Below are 19,383 nucleotides of genomic sequence, written 5' to 3' on the forward strand. Positions count from 1 at the left end.
GTGTGTTTACTCCTGCCAATTAAATTATTGATTAATGTTTTGCATTTTAGGAGGTTTTTAGAGTGAGTAAAGATGAATTTTATAATCTTCCCACCTGGAAACAATGTAATATGAAGAAATCAGTAAAATTATTTTAAAGTTTGTGATTCACGTTATTTTTATTGTCGGTGTTTTGAAGAGTTATCCTACATTTTTCATTACTTCAACAGATGAATTTGTACATAAACATCAGAAAAAAAGGGTGTATTACTTAATTTGATTATTTTTAATTATAATTATTATTACTATCATCAAATTTATATAAATTTCATACTTGGCTTTTCCAGTAATATATGTGCAATATAGTTACTAATGGTAATTCCTCTGTTTTACTTAATAGTAACACGACAATCAATTTAGCATTCGGGATAATTGAAAATTTTTTTGCCAATTTTTGGGGTGATAATTAATATTTCTCAGAGCTTTTGTACATAACATAAAATAATCCAGAGTATATTTAGTATTTATTTTTCATTATGAATGTATAGTGGTGTATGGTTTATGTGATGTCTTAATACAGTTTAGAGAAACAACATATATTCCCTTACGTTTCATAAAATTTGTATGAAACCTAATGTTCCTAATTTATAACTGCAATAGTGAAATGATTGTTGTGTAAAAATCCTTGCTTTATAATTTTTTTTTTTAGAAATATTTATGCTTACAATAGGTATTTATATAAGAATTTTTGGTTATATTTATAAATATATGCATTTTGTACTGTTTCTACAACTTGACTTATCTATATTATGCATGAGAATCCCTTCAAAATTTTTCGACGAGACGAGACGTAGCCAAACCTATATGTTAAAGAGGATATTATTTTTTGATTTTGTGGTGCTCGAGTGCCTTACTAGAGATAATCAACAGTTTGCCTTTTTCTGTATTTCTTGTGCCTCTACCAAATGTGTATAATCAAATGCAGTGATAAATTGTGCCTTTATTAGGCAGGCAATTATTTTGCTCAGTGGGGGAGTGCATTTCCACAGTTTTGTGGCTTAATTTTATTAAAACATTATTTGTATCAAATGACAATTGTAAAAGGTTATTAATATTAGTCAAAAATTTCTTTCACTTGTAATTGGAATGAAAAATTTCATTGCTAAAAATTTGAAATTATAATTTTATAAAAATGGTGAATATTGTATAAATTAGACTAAAATGTAGCAAAATCTTTTAAATCTTGGCATATCATGCCCAAAAGAATATATATATATGCAAATTGGTAAAAAGTTATCTTGTAATTGGGCATTAAAACATATAGATTATACTGTTTCCTATGTATATATTTCTAATTTCATACTTTCATCATCAATTCCCTTGTGTAATGTGTGTTTGGTAGATGTATATTGCTGTGTGTAGCAATCTAGTTCAGGCCAAATGTAAATACTAATAATTTTTCAATATAATAAAGAAAAGCTTTTCAGATTGGCATTTGTGTTTTATTTAAATTAAATCATTCTAACATGCAAAATGTTTACAAGTTGATAGTTGCTAAGATTAGCGAGGTTGAGGTCGAAGTTTTAAATGCGAAAACGTGTACGTCAGACATTTGGTGCCTCTTTCCTGTGAGCCCAGAAGTTTGACAATAGTGTTTGGATTTTTGAAGTTTGACAATGGATATCATCATCAGTGGAATCATGCTCGACATTCCAAATGCCATTGTCAAACTTCTAGGCTTACAGGAAAGTGGCACCGAACATTTGACATACATGTTTTCACATTTAAAACTTTGGCCTCAACCTCGCTATTAATCAAGCTTTATTATGATAGAAAACTATCATAATAACACTTGTTTGTGTTCATGATTAATATATCTTAGATTTCTTATGGTAATCTAAATAAGAATTATTTAGTAAATTCATTTATATATAACTTTCTAGAAAATCAATGTTTTCTGGAAAGAATAAACAAATATTTCTAATGTTAAATAAATACATAAGACACTACATATAATGTTTAATAACATTGTTATATTGAAAAAAATGGAAAGGTTTACAGAAAAAATTTCTTTTGTGAAATTTATCCAAATTAAATGATAGTGTAATAAATTTAAAATAAAATGATTTTAAAAGTTTTTTTTATATTAAAATATTTAACAGCTGATACTCTACAAACTTTCTCTTTTAATGTATACAGTTATATCCATTTTTATTTTGTTTTGACAAATTTTAAAAAATGCTATTACTTTTTTGACAATTTTATCTAAATATTTTTATAGTTTTAGTGAACATGCAAGAATTGAAGGGATAATAAATCTGTTTTTGAGGGTATAGGTGAGAGTGCTGCCATCATTGGTGAGATTTTGTGCCATATTTTTATATTAGAATTTTTATCTGAGTGTAGAATTTTAGCCCCTTATTTTGGCTGTGTAACAGAGATTGCAAAATTTGGCATTTACAATCATCCCACACCAAAAGTAGGAGAAGGGGTAATTGTAAATTGTACTTATAAATACAGATCTTAGTATTTATAGTGACAGTTAAGAATTGGCCTATTTAACTATGAGCACTTGATACAGGCTTTTAGAATTCCTCAAACACACACAAAAAAGTTAATATTTTTTCTAATTCATATCTAATGTCATTTTTTATTTTACGTTTTGTTTGTTACACTTTCACACATAACAAGAAAAAAAATATGTCGCTCTTAATCCTTTAAAGCAAACTATTAAGCATAAAAGAAATATACCTATAATTAATAAACAGTTTTATCTGCTTATAAAGGGCTTACTGCTTACCTGCTTTGCTTATATGATAAATTACTGATTTTATTGAAAACTGCATGCAGAAACTTTTTGCTTTCTCAAGATTTGTATTAAATTATTTCATTTCCAAGCCTATTCTGTTGTATTCAATGCAGGTTTCTTGTCTGTTTTTCATCCACATGCTGATATTAAAATTGCCCAATTTTCTTCATTTTGCATCTCAAAAATTCATGTTTATTTATAATTTCTCCTGCCAACACAGACATTTAAAGTCCTACGCTGGGGAATTATAATTACTTCTGACAATATTAACATTTACCTCCTCTTGATGAGGTAATGTAAATTGGATTTTTTGAACATTTTTTAAAATTATCCTACTAATATAGTTAGGATAATTGCAGATGTACTGTATATCTTATTACTATTAGTGAAGTAAAACACAACTGGGTTTTTCTTTTCTAGTGGCTTTATTATCAATACTCCGATATGCTCTATAACTGACCATCCCAATAGGATACTTTATTATTTTGTTAGTGATGATTCTACATGAGTTTTTGTCTTTATAAAAAATGCTTAAGTAATAATTTTCCTAACTAGAATTTTCTATTTATAATGAAAAATAGGATTAAAAGCAAGTTTGACATTGACTCAATAAATGTTTCTCCTTAATTTTCTTTACTCAGATACTTTTAAGTATTCGTCTATAATTTTTTTATAATTAAATTTTACAGAAATAACCAAATGTAAATGAAAATTATGCACAGAAAAAAGGGCAATTTTATTATACTTTCCTTAAATTTAAACTTAAGCTAGGGAAAATGCATTTCGGGACCATTTTATCACACACATTCTATACTTAAATACATTTTTATAATAAATTATATTGGATAATAATTAGCGCACTTTAGATTTGAATTAGTTCCATTTATAATTGAGAAAAAATGAAGATTGACCCTAACAATAGATAAAAACTCATTTAGGGATCTAGAATTGGTCAAATGTTTTTTATTTACTACGGTATAACATGCTATTGATTGTTTATAGTGTAAAAAAAAAATACAAAAATTCATTGTTAAACTCAAGAAACCGATTTAAATCAAATCGTAGGATATATTAACAAAACACCTATATTGTTTTCAGCTGAATTTGAAAAAATTTCGAATATAATTAATTTTTTTTCCTTGGGCATAAAAAGTTCTCTTTATTTTTTTTTTTTTTTTTGAAGTACGTCGGATGTTAAATTTTTGTTTAATAAATTAAGACATAGTCGCTCTGGAAACATTTTTTACTTCCCTAGACGATCTCCATTTTTTTCCTTTTGTTCTAGAACAATTTTTCTCTTAGATGACCGGACCTCTCTTTAGAGGCTACTCAGCCATCCAATATTAAAAAAAGTTCTTTAAAACAGGGTTAATCCAATTAAAATTATAAAATTTTCTTAAAAATTGGAAAATGGGATCTTACGACGTCTTTTCTTACATCCATGTCCATTCGGGAGTTCGGGCCTTTATCCACTCAAAAAATGCGCTGGAAAATGTAGATTTAGTTGACTCGGTCCCTCTGGCGACGATTTTTCATTTTAAGTTTTTTGAAGTACGTCGGATGTTAAATTTTCGTGCACCTTTTTGTACCATTTTTCGTGCTACATTTTTGTACCGTATTTTTTAATATTGGATGGCTGAGTAGCCTCTAAAGAAAGGTCCGGTCATCTAAGAGAAAAATTGTTCTAGAACAAAAGGAAAAAAATGGAGATCGTCTAGGGAAGTAAAAAATGTTTCCAGAGCGACTATGTCTTAATTTATTAAACAAGTTCTCTTTAATCATCAGTTTTTCGGGTTATCGTGCACAGATATCCCGAAAAATAATTCGTGTGTTCGCAGAAAATATCCTTTCCGAATTTTAATGTATTTCTAAGGAATTACATGTTCTCAATTTGCGCAAATCTTAATTTATGTATACGATCCAAGTGCAGAATTGACCTCGTCCTATTTCTGACTCAAATTAATCAGATTAATTGATGAATGATAATGAATAAACATCGACGATTCCTCAATATTATTGGGATAATTTCAGAATAACGAATTCTACCATACGAGATTGCATTATTAAAATCAATTCTTTAATTATTTGTGATTAACATTTTAATATTTGCGATGTAATTTTCATAACATTCTTTTCACAGGAAATCCAGTTAAAAAAGTACAAGAAGAACTTTGAATTTACGCATTAATTTGTATTTAATTTTAAATAAATGCACATTTATTGTATTAATTATCCAGATCTTTGTCATTTCATTCTAGTTTTATTTTATTACATCATCATCCAATATGGTATGTTGTATTGTACTGATAGGGAATTCCGTATAACATTCTATTTAAATTTGAATTTTTCATTCAAACGTTAAAATTTAAAGTAAATACTATAACTATAAAGACTTTTGTTTAAATATCCTGCATATTTAAATTTTATTCAAACGTAGTCATTGAATGTAATTACGCGCAAATATTTTACCTATTATCCTCGTTTGTTATGCCATACTTTTGAATATATGGGGATTTCCCGTTTTCTTTAACCGTAATCATAAATTATACGTTTGAAAAAGACTGGCATACCATCGAATCGAGTGTTGTTTGCTAATACTCTTCTCAATCTATAAATATTAAGAGGTAGGTCCAGTGAAAAGAGGAAAAAGGACAGACAGCCAGGAGCGAAAATCGAATTCCGGTTGCAAAGCCATTGTTTGATTTCATCCGATATTAATTGAGTGTATATTTGACATTTTAAACATAAAATAACGGACGTCATTTCTTTGTTATTCAATTCCTTTGTCTTTCAGTAATGGCTATATAAATTTCTTATAGTTCACAGCCACTGTTACGAAACGAAGGAAGATGCAATCATTACGCCATAATCGACCTGGCATATATCAGAAGAACGGAAGACTATTCATAAATAAAACTTTAGTATTTTGTACGTTTAGGAGTTCGACACAGGAATATTTAAAATTTACCCCCCAATTTAAATAATTTTATACTTAAAAGTAATCTTAAAAAAAAGTTAGACGATTAAAATATCTGATAAATTATTCAATTATTACAATATAAATTATATTCATAAACTTTTAAATAACTAATGTTTGTCTTGCCACGTACAAATTAGGCCAGAAATGCTAAAAATATTTGAAATAAAAAATGATTTCCGGCGCAATACATGAAAATAGATATAAAACCAAATCGTATTATATTAAAATATCCAGCAACGAGTTGCTTAACTTTCCCAGCAACATTTAAAATTGCGTGTGGCGCTATCTGTTAGGATACAGTAATTTTATTTAGAAACTTTTTATATAATTAAATATTATAAAAATGGTAAAAAGCTTAATTTTGAGTATTAAAAAAATTGTAAATGCTAATAACAAAATCTTCATTTTAAGTCCGACCCCACTCAAGATACGACACACGACCCCCTATTCTCTCCACCCTTTGACCTTTAACTACCAAAATTTAATAGCATCAATCCCCCAACACACAAATCTCCCTTCAAAATTTCAGAAATTTTGGCCAAAGCACGGGAGTTATTATGCTTCGAGGTGGGTGAACGCAAACACAAAAATATACACCCTAACATCCATATACATAAAAGACCCCAGATTTTTTTTTTGTTGCATTTCTCGACGTTTCAAGGTCCCCGAGTCCAAAAATGTAAAAATCTTGCGGGATGGGGTCATTTTTTCCTTTCCCTTTGTTATATATAACAGAGCTGGGAAATAGTCAGTTAGCCAACAAACTAAAATCTCCATATAAACTGGAACAAAGAAGAAGAAGTAGTAGTAGTCAGTTGTTTAAGATAGAACTGACAACATATTTTGTAGGAAATGCGCTTGAGAAATTACGTTAATAGAAACAAAAAACCGGTATGGATTTTGTAGACGCAAGATACCAAACAAATTAATGTTATAGAGCCGAATACAATTTTGTTTTATTGCCAGAGTTCCCGAATATCTATCAATACGAGAGAGATATCGAAACCATTCCCGTATCCTATACCCGATCGAACCCAGATCTAGGAGGTAGGCTGGGAGTTTAATAAGGGATTGTCCGTAAATTACGTAATCCTATATTTGTACTTTTCAACTCCCATTCTCTGTTACGCTCCGTAACAGTGAATAACACATGAACAACCCCCGAAATTACGTAAAGCCTATCCTCAATCGACCCTCTTGTACTAAGGAATAATACACAGCACGGAGTTGAACGTTATATTATTTTATTAATTGTACGTGTGATGTACAACGCAGTGATATAATTTGCTATACAACACTTCAGAAACAAAATGAATTATTCTTTTAACCTAGGGTTACGTAACGTTTCTTGTAAACAGTCTCCATCTTCTTGTAACGATTACCTTCATACCCACACAACCATATCTGCGATACCTAATTTATGGACAGCTTCTACGTGTACGTGGCCGATAACTTAAAATTCTTTTGGTTCAAAGAAAAAAGGATATTTTTCTGAAGCTTACTTTTTAATTTTTCTTCGTTAATAAGATAATTATCACGAGTGAAGACGTTCTTAATCATTATTGTAAATAATATATTCTTTTTTCATTTAAATGGACGACAAAGAAGGCATTTGTAAATCAGCTGAGGACGATGGCCTTTCGAATGGCCTTGATGTGTCAATTACATCAAGACAATTCTTTTCAACCATATAAAGTAATAATAAATGAAAGTAATTGCCTTTTTTATACACCTAAGAAATTACATCGAGTTGATGCGATATGAAATATTTGATTTTTTGGTATTTTAGATACAGGAAATTTGAATTTCTTTGGATATTTTGAAATATCGCTAGTGTTTGTTTTTTTTTAAATATGTTTATTAATCATCATAGATCCGGGATTATGTCCCTATCCAATATCAATGGCTGAAGGTCACCAGAGTAGAATATCGTGTAAAATAATCTTTGTGATTACTGGAATGAAAATTATCGTTTTTTAAATAATCAAAAATTCATAATACGAAAATGGATTATTTGAGAAATAAGATGTAATTTGAAAGTCATTTTATGTATCATCAATTAAAGTAATTGGGAAATTTTAATGCCTGTAACGTTGTTAAACATTAATATTCTAGCGGGTTTGCTTTTTACTGTTTTACATTAAATGAAGAAGAGATAATGAAATTATTTTTGTAAGACTCATATCGAAAAATTTAAATAATTATTACTATTGATAATTTTTTTTACGTAAGAAAATTCTTAACTAAACTAGAAATTGGAAGCGTTAAGGAAAAGAATTACTTGTAAAGAATGTTGAACATGTATTTGGAGAAATGTGTTGCATTTCTTGTTATAAATTCGCTCATCGATGGCCCAGTGGATAAAATCCCCGAGCACTGGTAGTTTGTCCAGGGTTCGTACTTGGGTTTCTGGTTTTCTTCGTATGTTTAACATCTAAATAAGAGCCAATTTCCTACGGACTGTCCTCTCGAGAGTCACTCCTTTGGCAGTTCGCCTACGTGTTGCATTGTCCCTCTAATCGTGAATTTGAAGTAGTTTCATCATAATGAATACAATAATACCAATAATAAACATTCGATTACTGTTATCTATTATATTCAATCACCTAGAGTATTTTAAACTAGTTCATAAAAGGCAAATTTATATAAAAGTAGAATATATTACGTAGACCTACTGTACTTATTTATTTTACTTAGGAATAGAGTTGCAAGAAATCCACCAAAGGTAAGCAGATTTTTGATCCGTAGCCTATAAGAGAATCATTTAGAGGATTAATGTTTCCTAATAATGACCTGGAAGAAATCACTACATTGGGAAGGCATTAGCCTTGGAGATTGATGACCTGGAAAAAACACGAATACTCGATAATACCTTGCAGTATGTTAAAAGAAAGATAGCCTATTAGAAGAAATTAGGAAAAATTAAGAGTTTAAGACGGAATACTGTTGATATTTAATCGAGTCGGTGATGGAAAAAGTAAAATAAAAAGTGATGATTTCTATTGAATGGAAATGCAACATGATTGTAAAAGGAAAAGATATTCTGGATGCTTTTCCTTCACTTTCGTATAAAATTTTATTTAGAGCCTATTTTTTCAAATTCGAGAGCATTCCAATTTACAGAATCACTTAACCTATTTTTCAATATAAAGGTTATAGCCTATTATCATTAATTTAGAAGAACGGGATAAGAGTGCACAGTCCACAAAAATAAGAGTGAAACTGATCCGTTCTGTCAAAGAAGTGTATTGTTCACGCCACCATGAAAAACAATTTGAACGTTGGATTTAGTCTTCATCGGGTGGATCCATATAATGTTCATTACATACAGGGCAGAAAAGGACTTAATTGAAAGTGGAAGTTTTAGTAAGAGTGGTTTTACCTCGTAACTTCGTTTAGCAGTCTTTTCTATAGCATAAATTATATTTTTATGTATAAATAAAATAATGATTTTATGAATCAATACTGGAAAGCTATCGTGAGAATAAGAGCATTTCCGGAACCTTTCCCTACGACATCACTAACGTCCAAATACTGTTTGCATGCTGTAGCTATTATGTTCATGGTTACCACTCATTGGCTTGAATCATTTCCTAAAATCCGTAACTTTAAAACGCATTATTTTTCGAACTTATCGTTATTACTCGGTTCGGGTTTTTCGTCTGTGAGAATTGTATGGATTTTCATTCTTACTATTCACGAAATCGTCGAAACGTGACTTTGTGGTGCCACCGCTTCACTTCTAAACAGGTAAGAGTTCGTTTCTCATTAACTGATATGTAGTAGTAGAATAAAATTAACGGATTATGCTCTTTGTTAACCGTTTCTGACATACAATAATTGCCGAGTCATTCCTCATTGTTCCAAAACATTTCCTTTTCCTGCGTCCTTGCACCAATGCCAACAAACATTTCAGCGAAATCAAATCCAATTTGCCCCAAAAGTATTTCCACTTTTTAAAATATTATTTCGAGTTCGACTAATTGGGTATTGTTTATGTTTAGATTGAAAATAATGACAGACGGTGGGAAGAAAAAAGAAACTAGCATGGCCTCGGAATCCATAGCTAAACCCTTAGATTCTATGAAAACATACGAAATGAAATAAACCTGTAAATATGTTTCGGGTTCAAAAACTTACTTCAATGGGATTATCGCATGGAAAAATAATGCTGTCTGCAGGTTTTGTGGCGGAAAATGGTCTCCAGATTACCAAGGTGAACTGTGAGTGAGATGCGTGCATTGCACTGATTGGATCCATGTAGAATGTTCGGGTGCAAAGACAAATGAATTGCGATTTTTGTAAATAAACATTTTCATTCCTTATTGCATAAACATGTTTAAATAAATCATTTTATGCTATAACTCGTTTTCTTTCTTCTTTTTTATAAAATCTCATTTATATTCGAGGGATCGAATTTAGAGCCTTTTTTCCAAACCGTCATTTTAAATACGATTTGTAAATTCAAAAATGCTCTTTACAAACATTTTTTGGTTTGATTTGGTTTATTTGGTTACGGCAAGTGGGTGATCTGCCAGGGGAAAAGCCTCCCGATAGGACTTTTATAGGAAACTTGCCCCTATTTAGGTGTTAAAAAACAATTATAGCTTTAATATTATTAAAGTTAATTAATATTCTCTGTTAATTACTTGTTTTATTAATTAATTTATTGTTCTGTCAGGGCTTCAGCATGATGACTGATTAATGAGTATGATGTAGTTTCCCTGAAATTCAAATTTGAAAACATATGATAATTCGGTTTGGAATGAAAGAAAAGCAATTGTAATAAAAATGATAATAGTTTAAAACCTTTTCAATGGAGTTGGAAGTACTTTTATTTAAACTACCGAGAAAAAGCTCTCTGCCTCTTCCACTTCATAAATAAGAAAAATGTAAAAACGGTAATATTAAAGTGAATAATGGCATTAATGTTGAAGCGTGTTGGAAAGATTTGTAAACTATTAATATAAATACACTGCAGGTGGATAGAATTGCATTGTCACTGAAAAAGCGGAAGCATTGTCACTACGGCGAAATGCATTGAATAATAACTTATAATTATAATTGTATGATGAAGTGTAAAAATTAAAATAACCTTGTCCTGATTTCTGTGTTCTATGAATAGTTTTTAATCACAATCACTTGTAAAGTCTGAAGAGACAGTTTTTCTCTGGTATTTCTCTTGTATTTTATTTAGTTTTAACGAAAAAAAAACATTTTAATTTCCTCCTTACTGTAGTCGAAGATCTGAAATTATTATTTGTCTTCATGGAAGGAAAATAGGCATTTTCCCGAAGAACATGCAGAAAAAGTGAAATTTGTACATAGAGTTGAGGGGAGTGCACTGATATTTTCTAACTAATATGCATGAAATAATTAATATTGATTATAAAACATAATCGTTAGATTATTAACAATAATTACATAAATTAACGATATTAGTATACTTTTACCAGTATATCTTTAATATATATATATATATATTTCAAACTAACGATATTGTGAAGCTCAAAATGTATCTATTATAAATGTATAACACTTCCCCCGTGGGGGAAATTTCAAAAAATTCCTTCTTAGTGTATATTCTCTTGACGTACCCTATTAAAACGCAATCAAAAACGCATCTAAAATAGTATAATAAAAGCCGAGTTCTTCACAGTAAGCCTTAATCCCGTCACTTTTCCCGCTGGGGAATATCGAAAAATACCTTTTTAGTGTATATTCTGTTGACGTAACCTATTAAAACGCAATTAAAAACGCAAAAAACGCATGTAAAATAGTATAATAGACGCCGAGTTCTTCACGGTAAGCCTTAATCCCGTCCATCTCCCCCCACTGGGGGGAATTTCGACATGTATATTATATAAAAACACGTGCGTATTCGAATGCAACGTTGTGTCAAAATTTCAAAGGAATCGGTAGGAACAAACGAACGTTATATTTTATTTATATTAATATTTATATTAAGTAATAATTTTAATAAAATAGGAATAATTAATAGTTATTCTCCTAACCTCACTCAGACTCTATTACACTGTAAGACAACAACACCTTGATGCTGAGAACCTTTAACTTTAATCATAAACAAACGTTTTCGGCCCATTCCATGGCCATCGTCAGGCTAACAACATTCGAATACTGTTCCGAATAACCAATTTCAAATTTAAATAAAATACAAAAGAACTCACGCGCGATGCTAAACAACGTAAACTAAAACTAATATAAATAACATAGAAAAGAACAAACGAACGTTATATATTATTTATATAGATAGATAGAAAATGATCTGCTTCAGTCCATTCTCACAGAAAAGCATAATGCCTGACAGAAAAGCAAACTTAGTTCGTCGGAAGGTAGCGCCATCTGTTGGACATAAAAGCCTTAATTTATATATAAATATATTTTTGAAAGGGGGGAGATGGTGTAGGGGTATGAAAAATAGATAGTAGCCGATTCTCAGACCTACTGAATATGCATATCAAATTTGGTAAAAATCGGTAAAGCCGTTTCGGAGGAGTACGGTAACTAACATTGTGACACGAGAATTTTATATATAAGATTTATATTTTAAATTTCAAACTAACATATTTAAAGAAAAAGAATTTTCAATTATTAAGTATGCAAATAATTTTCTATAGATATTTAAATATTTATACGTAAGCCAACGATGGAACATTAGCGAGGTTGAGGCCAAAGTTTTAAACGCGTAAACGTGTACGTCGGACGTTCGGCGCCGCTTTCCTGTAAGACTAGAAGTTTGACAATGGTGTTTGGAAAGTCAGTAAAATCATGATCGACATTCCAAACGCCATTGTCAAACTTCTTGGCTTACAGGAAAGCGGCGCTGAACTTCGGCTTCAACCTCACTAATATAGAAAAATAGTTCGTAATTTATTGTGAATTATCTGTTGATGCCTTATTACTGTCAATCCTACTGAAAAAAACAAAGTTTAAAATAGGGGAAGGCGGGACAGAGTGAGGATGTTGAAATTTGAAAAGTCATAAGGTGGCAACTACTTTAACGAGAACAATAATTTTTTTTTATTCTCAGCAACTACATTTGGTAATATATAATACAAAATTTAATTTTTGAAAAACGTTTTTAAAAGCAAGAAAATTTAATATTTTAAAATTACATGTAAATGCACCATCTTGCCCCACCCACAGAATAAGATGGATATATTATTTTTATATACAAGAAGGACAAATTAAAATGGTTAAACTGTCGTTTTCTTCAATAGCACAAGAACAGAGTGCCCATTTATCACAACAGCTACATTTGTTATTATTTTCCGAATAATTAAATATAAAAGTTTGAACTTACTCGTATTTACTTTACCAGACGACAGTCACTTCGCGCATGCTCAGTTCGCTATTTTGTAAGCAGACGATATTTTTTTCGTGGAAAAAAATTTTTATTTCGATTGTTATCTCACATTTTATTTCTTGTTAAAATAGTGTTTAAATTTAAAAAATGTTTTCATAAATAAAATAAAACGTAAAAACATAAATAATAAAGTAATACAGTATATACTGTATAAATTTATTACAGTTAGATATGATTTAAAAGTGGAATATTTCATTTTCTATAAAAAGATCATTTTTAAAATTATTATTTTATATATTCGAAAAGGTGATATAGAATTATCAATGACAACGAATTTAAAACTAATTCACTGCACTATATTGCGGTGCCTCTAGCCAGCAGCAGAATTCGTGGCCAACCTTGGGCACTTGCCCCAACGTGCATTTTTCATACTGACTGCAAACACGAGTCAACTTTACTTCAAAACTAAACAATTTCAGTCTTAAAGGTTACTTCGAATACCATATTTTCATCTAAAAGGTAACGTATAAGTTCACAATAATACTTATTTTGTAGAAACTTTGTAGCGGGCGTAAAATTAGATGAAGTATTGCTGAAACATGGAAAACTGTCTTACTTCCAAACAAAGAGAGCGATTCGGACGTTCTCTTGTCCCGTGATCCCTTTTGAGGCTGACATTTAGTTCCCCAAATAACAGCTAGATGAAAGCGCGTTAACCACGAATAAACAGACGTCCCCGTCTTACCCCATGGCCCCATCTTGCACCACCTTCCCCTACTGAAAATCAATTCGTTATTATTAATTATCTGTAAATGATTACTCAAGCCTGAGCTTGAGTAATCATTTACAGATAACTAATGAAAATATTTCTTAACCTTGTTTAATCCTCGATCTACTTTTAATTACTGGAAGACAGCGAAATTATCCAGGAAAACGATACGTGATCATATCGGAGGTCGCTACCTACCGATTAAGAAATTCTGTTAAAGTACTTTATCTTATTTATATTTCTTTTACGTAATCTTATTATGTTGTTTTTCAGATATTTAGAATGACACAAATATACAGATTCAAAGGGAATTCCCTTATTATTATTGTTTTCGGCAGATGCTAGTACATGTTACTTTCCCGGCTGTTATGCATATAACACGGGAAAGTATCGGAATCGTGTCAGATTTGACCCTCCGGGTTTTTTCAAATCTCGACGTTTTGAAACTTCTTGAATCAAAAAAATAAATAAAAAGAAAAATTTCGTGGATATGCTTATATGTATTGGCGTGTATTTCAGGGTGGGTTAAAGATAAAGTAACGAAATTTAGCTCAGGCATATGCATAGACGTAGACGACTTTTGTGAGAGGAGAAGATATACCGATACCGCAAATTTTGCAACAATCGGCATTTTAGTGAAGATAAATGAAAGTTTGAAAATAACTTATTCAAAATTCTCAAAAATTTATTATTTATTATTTCCTCGACAAACCCGAGGCACTATCGTGACACACTTGTGTGTTGCGGCATACGGATTGAGAAACACTGGCTTAAAATATCAAATAGACCAGTGCTTCTCAACGAGGACCATTCAACGTGTCAGGATGCCACAGAAAAGATATGAAAGATTAGAAACTACAGGAACTGTGGCTGTAATTATAAGGAAGTAGTGCCAATTTTACAAAGTAGAAGATGAGTGGTGCCACAGAGCTAAGCAAAGCCTTCGAGAGAGGCCACAAGAGAGATTGAGAACCACAGATACATAAAACGGTTACAATGGACGAAGACAGCATTAATCTGAAATTCTATCAATATAAAAATAAAGGACTAAACATTTGTATAATACAAACTTATTTATAGATAGAAAAAAAAAGTTAATATTTTTAATGTTAAAACATTTTAAAACTAGAGTTTAACGTCAATATTTAGTTTATTAACTAAATCAATCAATTGTCTCATAACATGCAAACAGCGGTCTTTCCTCATTTACTAAAATAAAATTTATATAAAATTAATATTAAATATAAAAAATTATACTTTTTTGGGTAAAGTCACCATTGAGAAAATATTGTTAGGTTACACTCCGGACGTAACAAAAATGGAAAAAATGACTTGATGTCCTTCGTGAGAAGATGTACAGAAGATAATATTGAAATAGAACATGTTTTTTAATCATGTTTTGATGTTCTTGATACTACGGGAGAAGGTCTTTGAGACATTGTATAAATTACGAGAGTGAAAAGTTTAAATAGGCAAGCGTAAATATTATGTTGCGGGTATTTTGCAACGTAAGAGAACAAGGTTACGACAATGGTGCAAGCATAAAGAGAAAGAAGAGTAGAATACAAATGTTAATTTTAGCTATGAGTCCTCGTGCTTTTTATGTGCCTTGCACTGCAAGTAGCTTAAATTTAATAATAAATGATGCCGCAAAAGTGAATTCATATACAATCGTTTTTTTTTATTTTTTTAATTTTTGGTACTGTACAAGCAATTTATAAATTTTTTGCTTTTCCGACAAAGTGTTGATGACATGACTCCCCTCTATCTTTCCACCTCCTCGACCTTTAACCACCAAAATTTAATAGTATCAATCCTCATAACACAAACTTCCCTGCAAAATTTTAGAAATTTTCGACAAAAAGCACATGATTTATTAAGCTTCGAAGTGGTTAAACAAAATTGTGCCATCCATCTACCTACACACGAAAAAAAAATCTACATATGCAGGAATGAACACCGAAACACCGAAAAATGCAAAAATCTTGGGGATCATTTTTTGAACGATTGCCTTACTTACATTCCATTTCTTATATATAACAGGCGGGAAAGTAATAAACATATTTCTAAATATCGTACCGATGTTTATCACGAATGTTTGCTCAAAACAGCAGCAGATCTTTCTCAAGAAATTGATGGAGAAATAACATTGAAAACAATCGCAGCAATTCCTCAGAGGAGAAAAAAGTACGCCATTTCAACACGAAAAGAAAAATGAAGTACCTGATTCGCCTAAGGATAAATTTCGAATAACTTTTTGTTTATACTATTTTAAATGCTGTCCAAAGATCTGTAGAAAACAAATTTGAGTTATACCAAGTTGCAACACCATAATATTTATTTCCAGTTACTATATGACATGATTTGATTGGTATCAATGGATATATTAATAGGTTTAAACCATTTTGGCCTTCCATTAAGACTTTTTAGAACTTTCAAAAAGTAATAAATTCGTTGATAATGCATGAAAATTACATCAACACTTAAAACAGAAGTTCTTTTCAAAGTACCATTAATCCTGTTTTTCTCGGAAATAACTGCATAAAACTGAAGAAACTGTCATAAATTGCATATTATACATTAGAAACTACAAAGTATGCATACTTTAAAATTAAATATAAATTTAAAATATCGCCTTCTAAACAAAAGAGTAATTGATTTAAAAAGAAATTTATGTTTTTGAAAATGTCATTCCTATTAAAACTTATCTAATTAACTTTAAAATTTTATATGAATTTATTTTTAATACCAACAACAATTAATTTTATTGTGGGTATTAGAAATAAATTCTTTGTTTTGTTACAACTTTAATCAATTTTATATTGTTCAAGTAATTTTCACAGTAAAGTAAAATCAATTTTCTAGAGTAATTTGAAATAATCATTACAGAAGTAAAATACTATCCGTATATTCTAACATACTCCGGTATGTTAGAATATGTTCCTTGAGATCATAGAAGGGAACATATTTCGGTATGTTCCCTTCTATGATCTCACGAAGTTTACACTTAGATGCAGGTGGCGCCTTTAAGCCCTTGCGAAACTCCTGCCTTTTCCCGAAGTTCTTTTTTTAATGCTTCATCCCAGGGTATGATAAATGTCATATATACAATGTTATAGCCTATCAACCATCTTATCAGGAAGTCGACTGACATGTCACTTGCGAGAATTCTACGAGATTCCATGCCAAAAACAATTCGAGTAGGAGTAAGACTATTGTTTTTTGAAAACATAATGTACAGTACAAAAAGAAATAAAACATTATACCCAAGCAAGGAAAGTTAAATTAAAAAATATACAGTAGTATATAATTTGACTTGTGTTGCACAATACAAATTAATGGTTTCTTTAAGGAACCTTTCCTGATATTGTTTCATAACTGTATTCAGGTAGTCGAGCTTAATTGTTATTAGATTGTAAATGTAGATTCTATTCCAAAATTATCTGTCTCCCTACCTCATGACCTTTAACCATCAAAATTTAATAGTCTCCCTGAAAAATTTCAGAAATTTTCGATAAAATGCACAGGAGTTATTAAGCTTCAAATTGGATAAACAAAATCGTGTCCCCCTCACACTAACATTCATACATACAGAAGAAAGACTCAAATATTTTCTGGATTTCTCAACGTTTGAATGTCTCCGAGTCCGAAAATGTAAAAATCTTCTGGGCCATTTTTTTGACCGATCGCCATACTTTCGCTCTTTTTTTATATAACAGCCGGGAAAGTAATATTTTGTATTTAATTCTACAGTGCATTCTTCATTACATAATATTAATACAAAATTTCAAAATTGCTGTTTTTCTCACGAAGTTTCTCCATTAATTAAATTATAAATATATAAAGTATTTATAAAAATTACAGTTGTTTTTTTAATCTTTATGTAGTAAACTATTCAGCTAATTTTTATTCTATTTTTCAGAAAGTAGAACCTGAAAATGGTCCTGGCCAAACCTCTTAGTGTCCACAGAGCGTAAAGAGCCAGAAAATTAAAAATTCCATATTTATTAATATAATTTACAGTTAAATATCTTTAAATCGCACAAATAATTAAATTTTGGGAAGTAATTCCCTATCAACAAAAGCATATTTTATTTTATTTCTCATCATAACTATAAATATTTTTATGAAAAATTTTATTTTACAACTTTTTAAACCTATTTACAGATATTTTATTCCTAAAAAGACATTTTGATAATTGGAGCGTGTTCATTGAATTTTATCTTAATGTATTCAATAGTTCTCTAAACTACTTTAAAAGCTTGTTATACAAATACTATAAAATTGTTTATCATGTACACCCATACATGATAAAATAACATGAAAATAAACTCTCGTGTTATACAGCACAGTCTACTACTGTATACACCAGAGTAATAGGACATTGCGCGATAGAATTGAAGTAGACACGATTCAAGAACAAAACAATCGATGGCAATTGCTTTGTTCTTGTGTTTTGTTCGTTTTTCGCGCTTATTTTCCGCAATACTGTTTTCGTCTTTGACCCCTAAGCCCAAATACTGTTAGGTGCGCTCTCGCATCAAAGAGTATGATCATTGTCACTACCTTTGTATATCGAACTCATGGACTCTTTTTACCTTGCTGGCCCTGTTATAGATAACTGAGGGAAAGTATAGCGACCTCCCCCAACTTTTACATTTTTGGACTCAGGACGCTTTGAAACGTCAAGAAATAAAAAAACATTCGGTTTTCATGTGTTCGAGTTCGGGTGGAGGGCGTCGGGAATTTTTTATGGGCGATCCATCTCGAATACGTCGAGTTCTATCTCTCGTGACTTCGGCCTAAATTGTATCCATTGTGGATTTAGCTCCATTCGTTGGGGGCTTCATTACGGTTACGGTTAGTCGGTTGGTGTTTTTTGGCGTAAGGGCCACATAGGCCAAGCTGCGCCATTTCCATTATGGACTTAAATGAACTCATTACAGATATATATGTCTAAAAAAAGGACTTATTAGTGCACATAGGACGAAAAGGGGGGAAACTAAACAAAAAATATTGTCGACAAAATTCTAACGTTTATTTGTGTTAATGTGATGTTATATAAGTTGCTTGTTAAGTTTGTTGTAGAACATGACATATAGTGGCCTATAGCAATTTAGTAGGAAATTATTTCTGAGAACAGCCTACATCTTCAAGTTTATATCGTAACATATATTAATTTTATTATATTAGCCTGAAGGTAAATATTTATAAATCATACTTTCCGACGAGGACAAACTTTCGGGATGTTCAAAAATAAAAATACAAAACAACTACAAAGTCCAGAAGATGAATACTGTAATTGGGCATATCTACAATAAAGACGTTAAATATTATATTTAGAAATGAGAAAATTAGAAAACCTAATACCAGATTTAATTATTATATATACAATAAAATATAGGCCTATATTTCTTTCAGGTTATATATTTAATTGTATTTATTTTCAAAGGTCTCGAGTACGTATGAAACCACATTATTTCGTGTCACGAATTCCATTCTATATTTACACCATAAAT

At 30.5% G+C, this 19,383-nt stretch overlaps 1 protein-coding gene across 5 annotated transcripts in view; it reads left to right on the forward strand.

Moving 5' to 3' along the window:
• The window catches only part of LOC136984409 (supervillin-like), a 119,681-nt gene extending 118,210 nt beyond the window's left edge, over positions 1-1,471 (forward strand). For all 5 annotated transcript variants that reach the window (XM_067281490.1, XM_067281416.1, XM_067281650.1 and 2 more), the window contains one exon: positions 51-1,471. In XM_067281490.1, the coding sequence (XP_067137591.1) occupies positions 51-137 (87 nt within the window). In that variant the 3' untranslated portion in view covers positions 138-1,471. The remainder of the gene's footprint in view (positions 1-50) is intronic.
• The last annotated feature ends 17,912 nt before the right edge of the window (positions 1,472-19,383 follow it).

The sequence above is a fragment of the Centruroides vittatus genome, unplaced genomic scaffold, assembly GCF_030686945.1.
Source record: "Centruroides vittatus isolate TY-2023 unplaced genomic scaffold, ASM3068694v2 contig_1012, whole genome shotgun sequence".
Lineage (NCBI taxonomy): Eukaryota > Metazoa > Arthropoda > Arachnida > Scorpiones > Buthidae > Centruroides > Centruroides vittatus.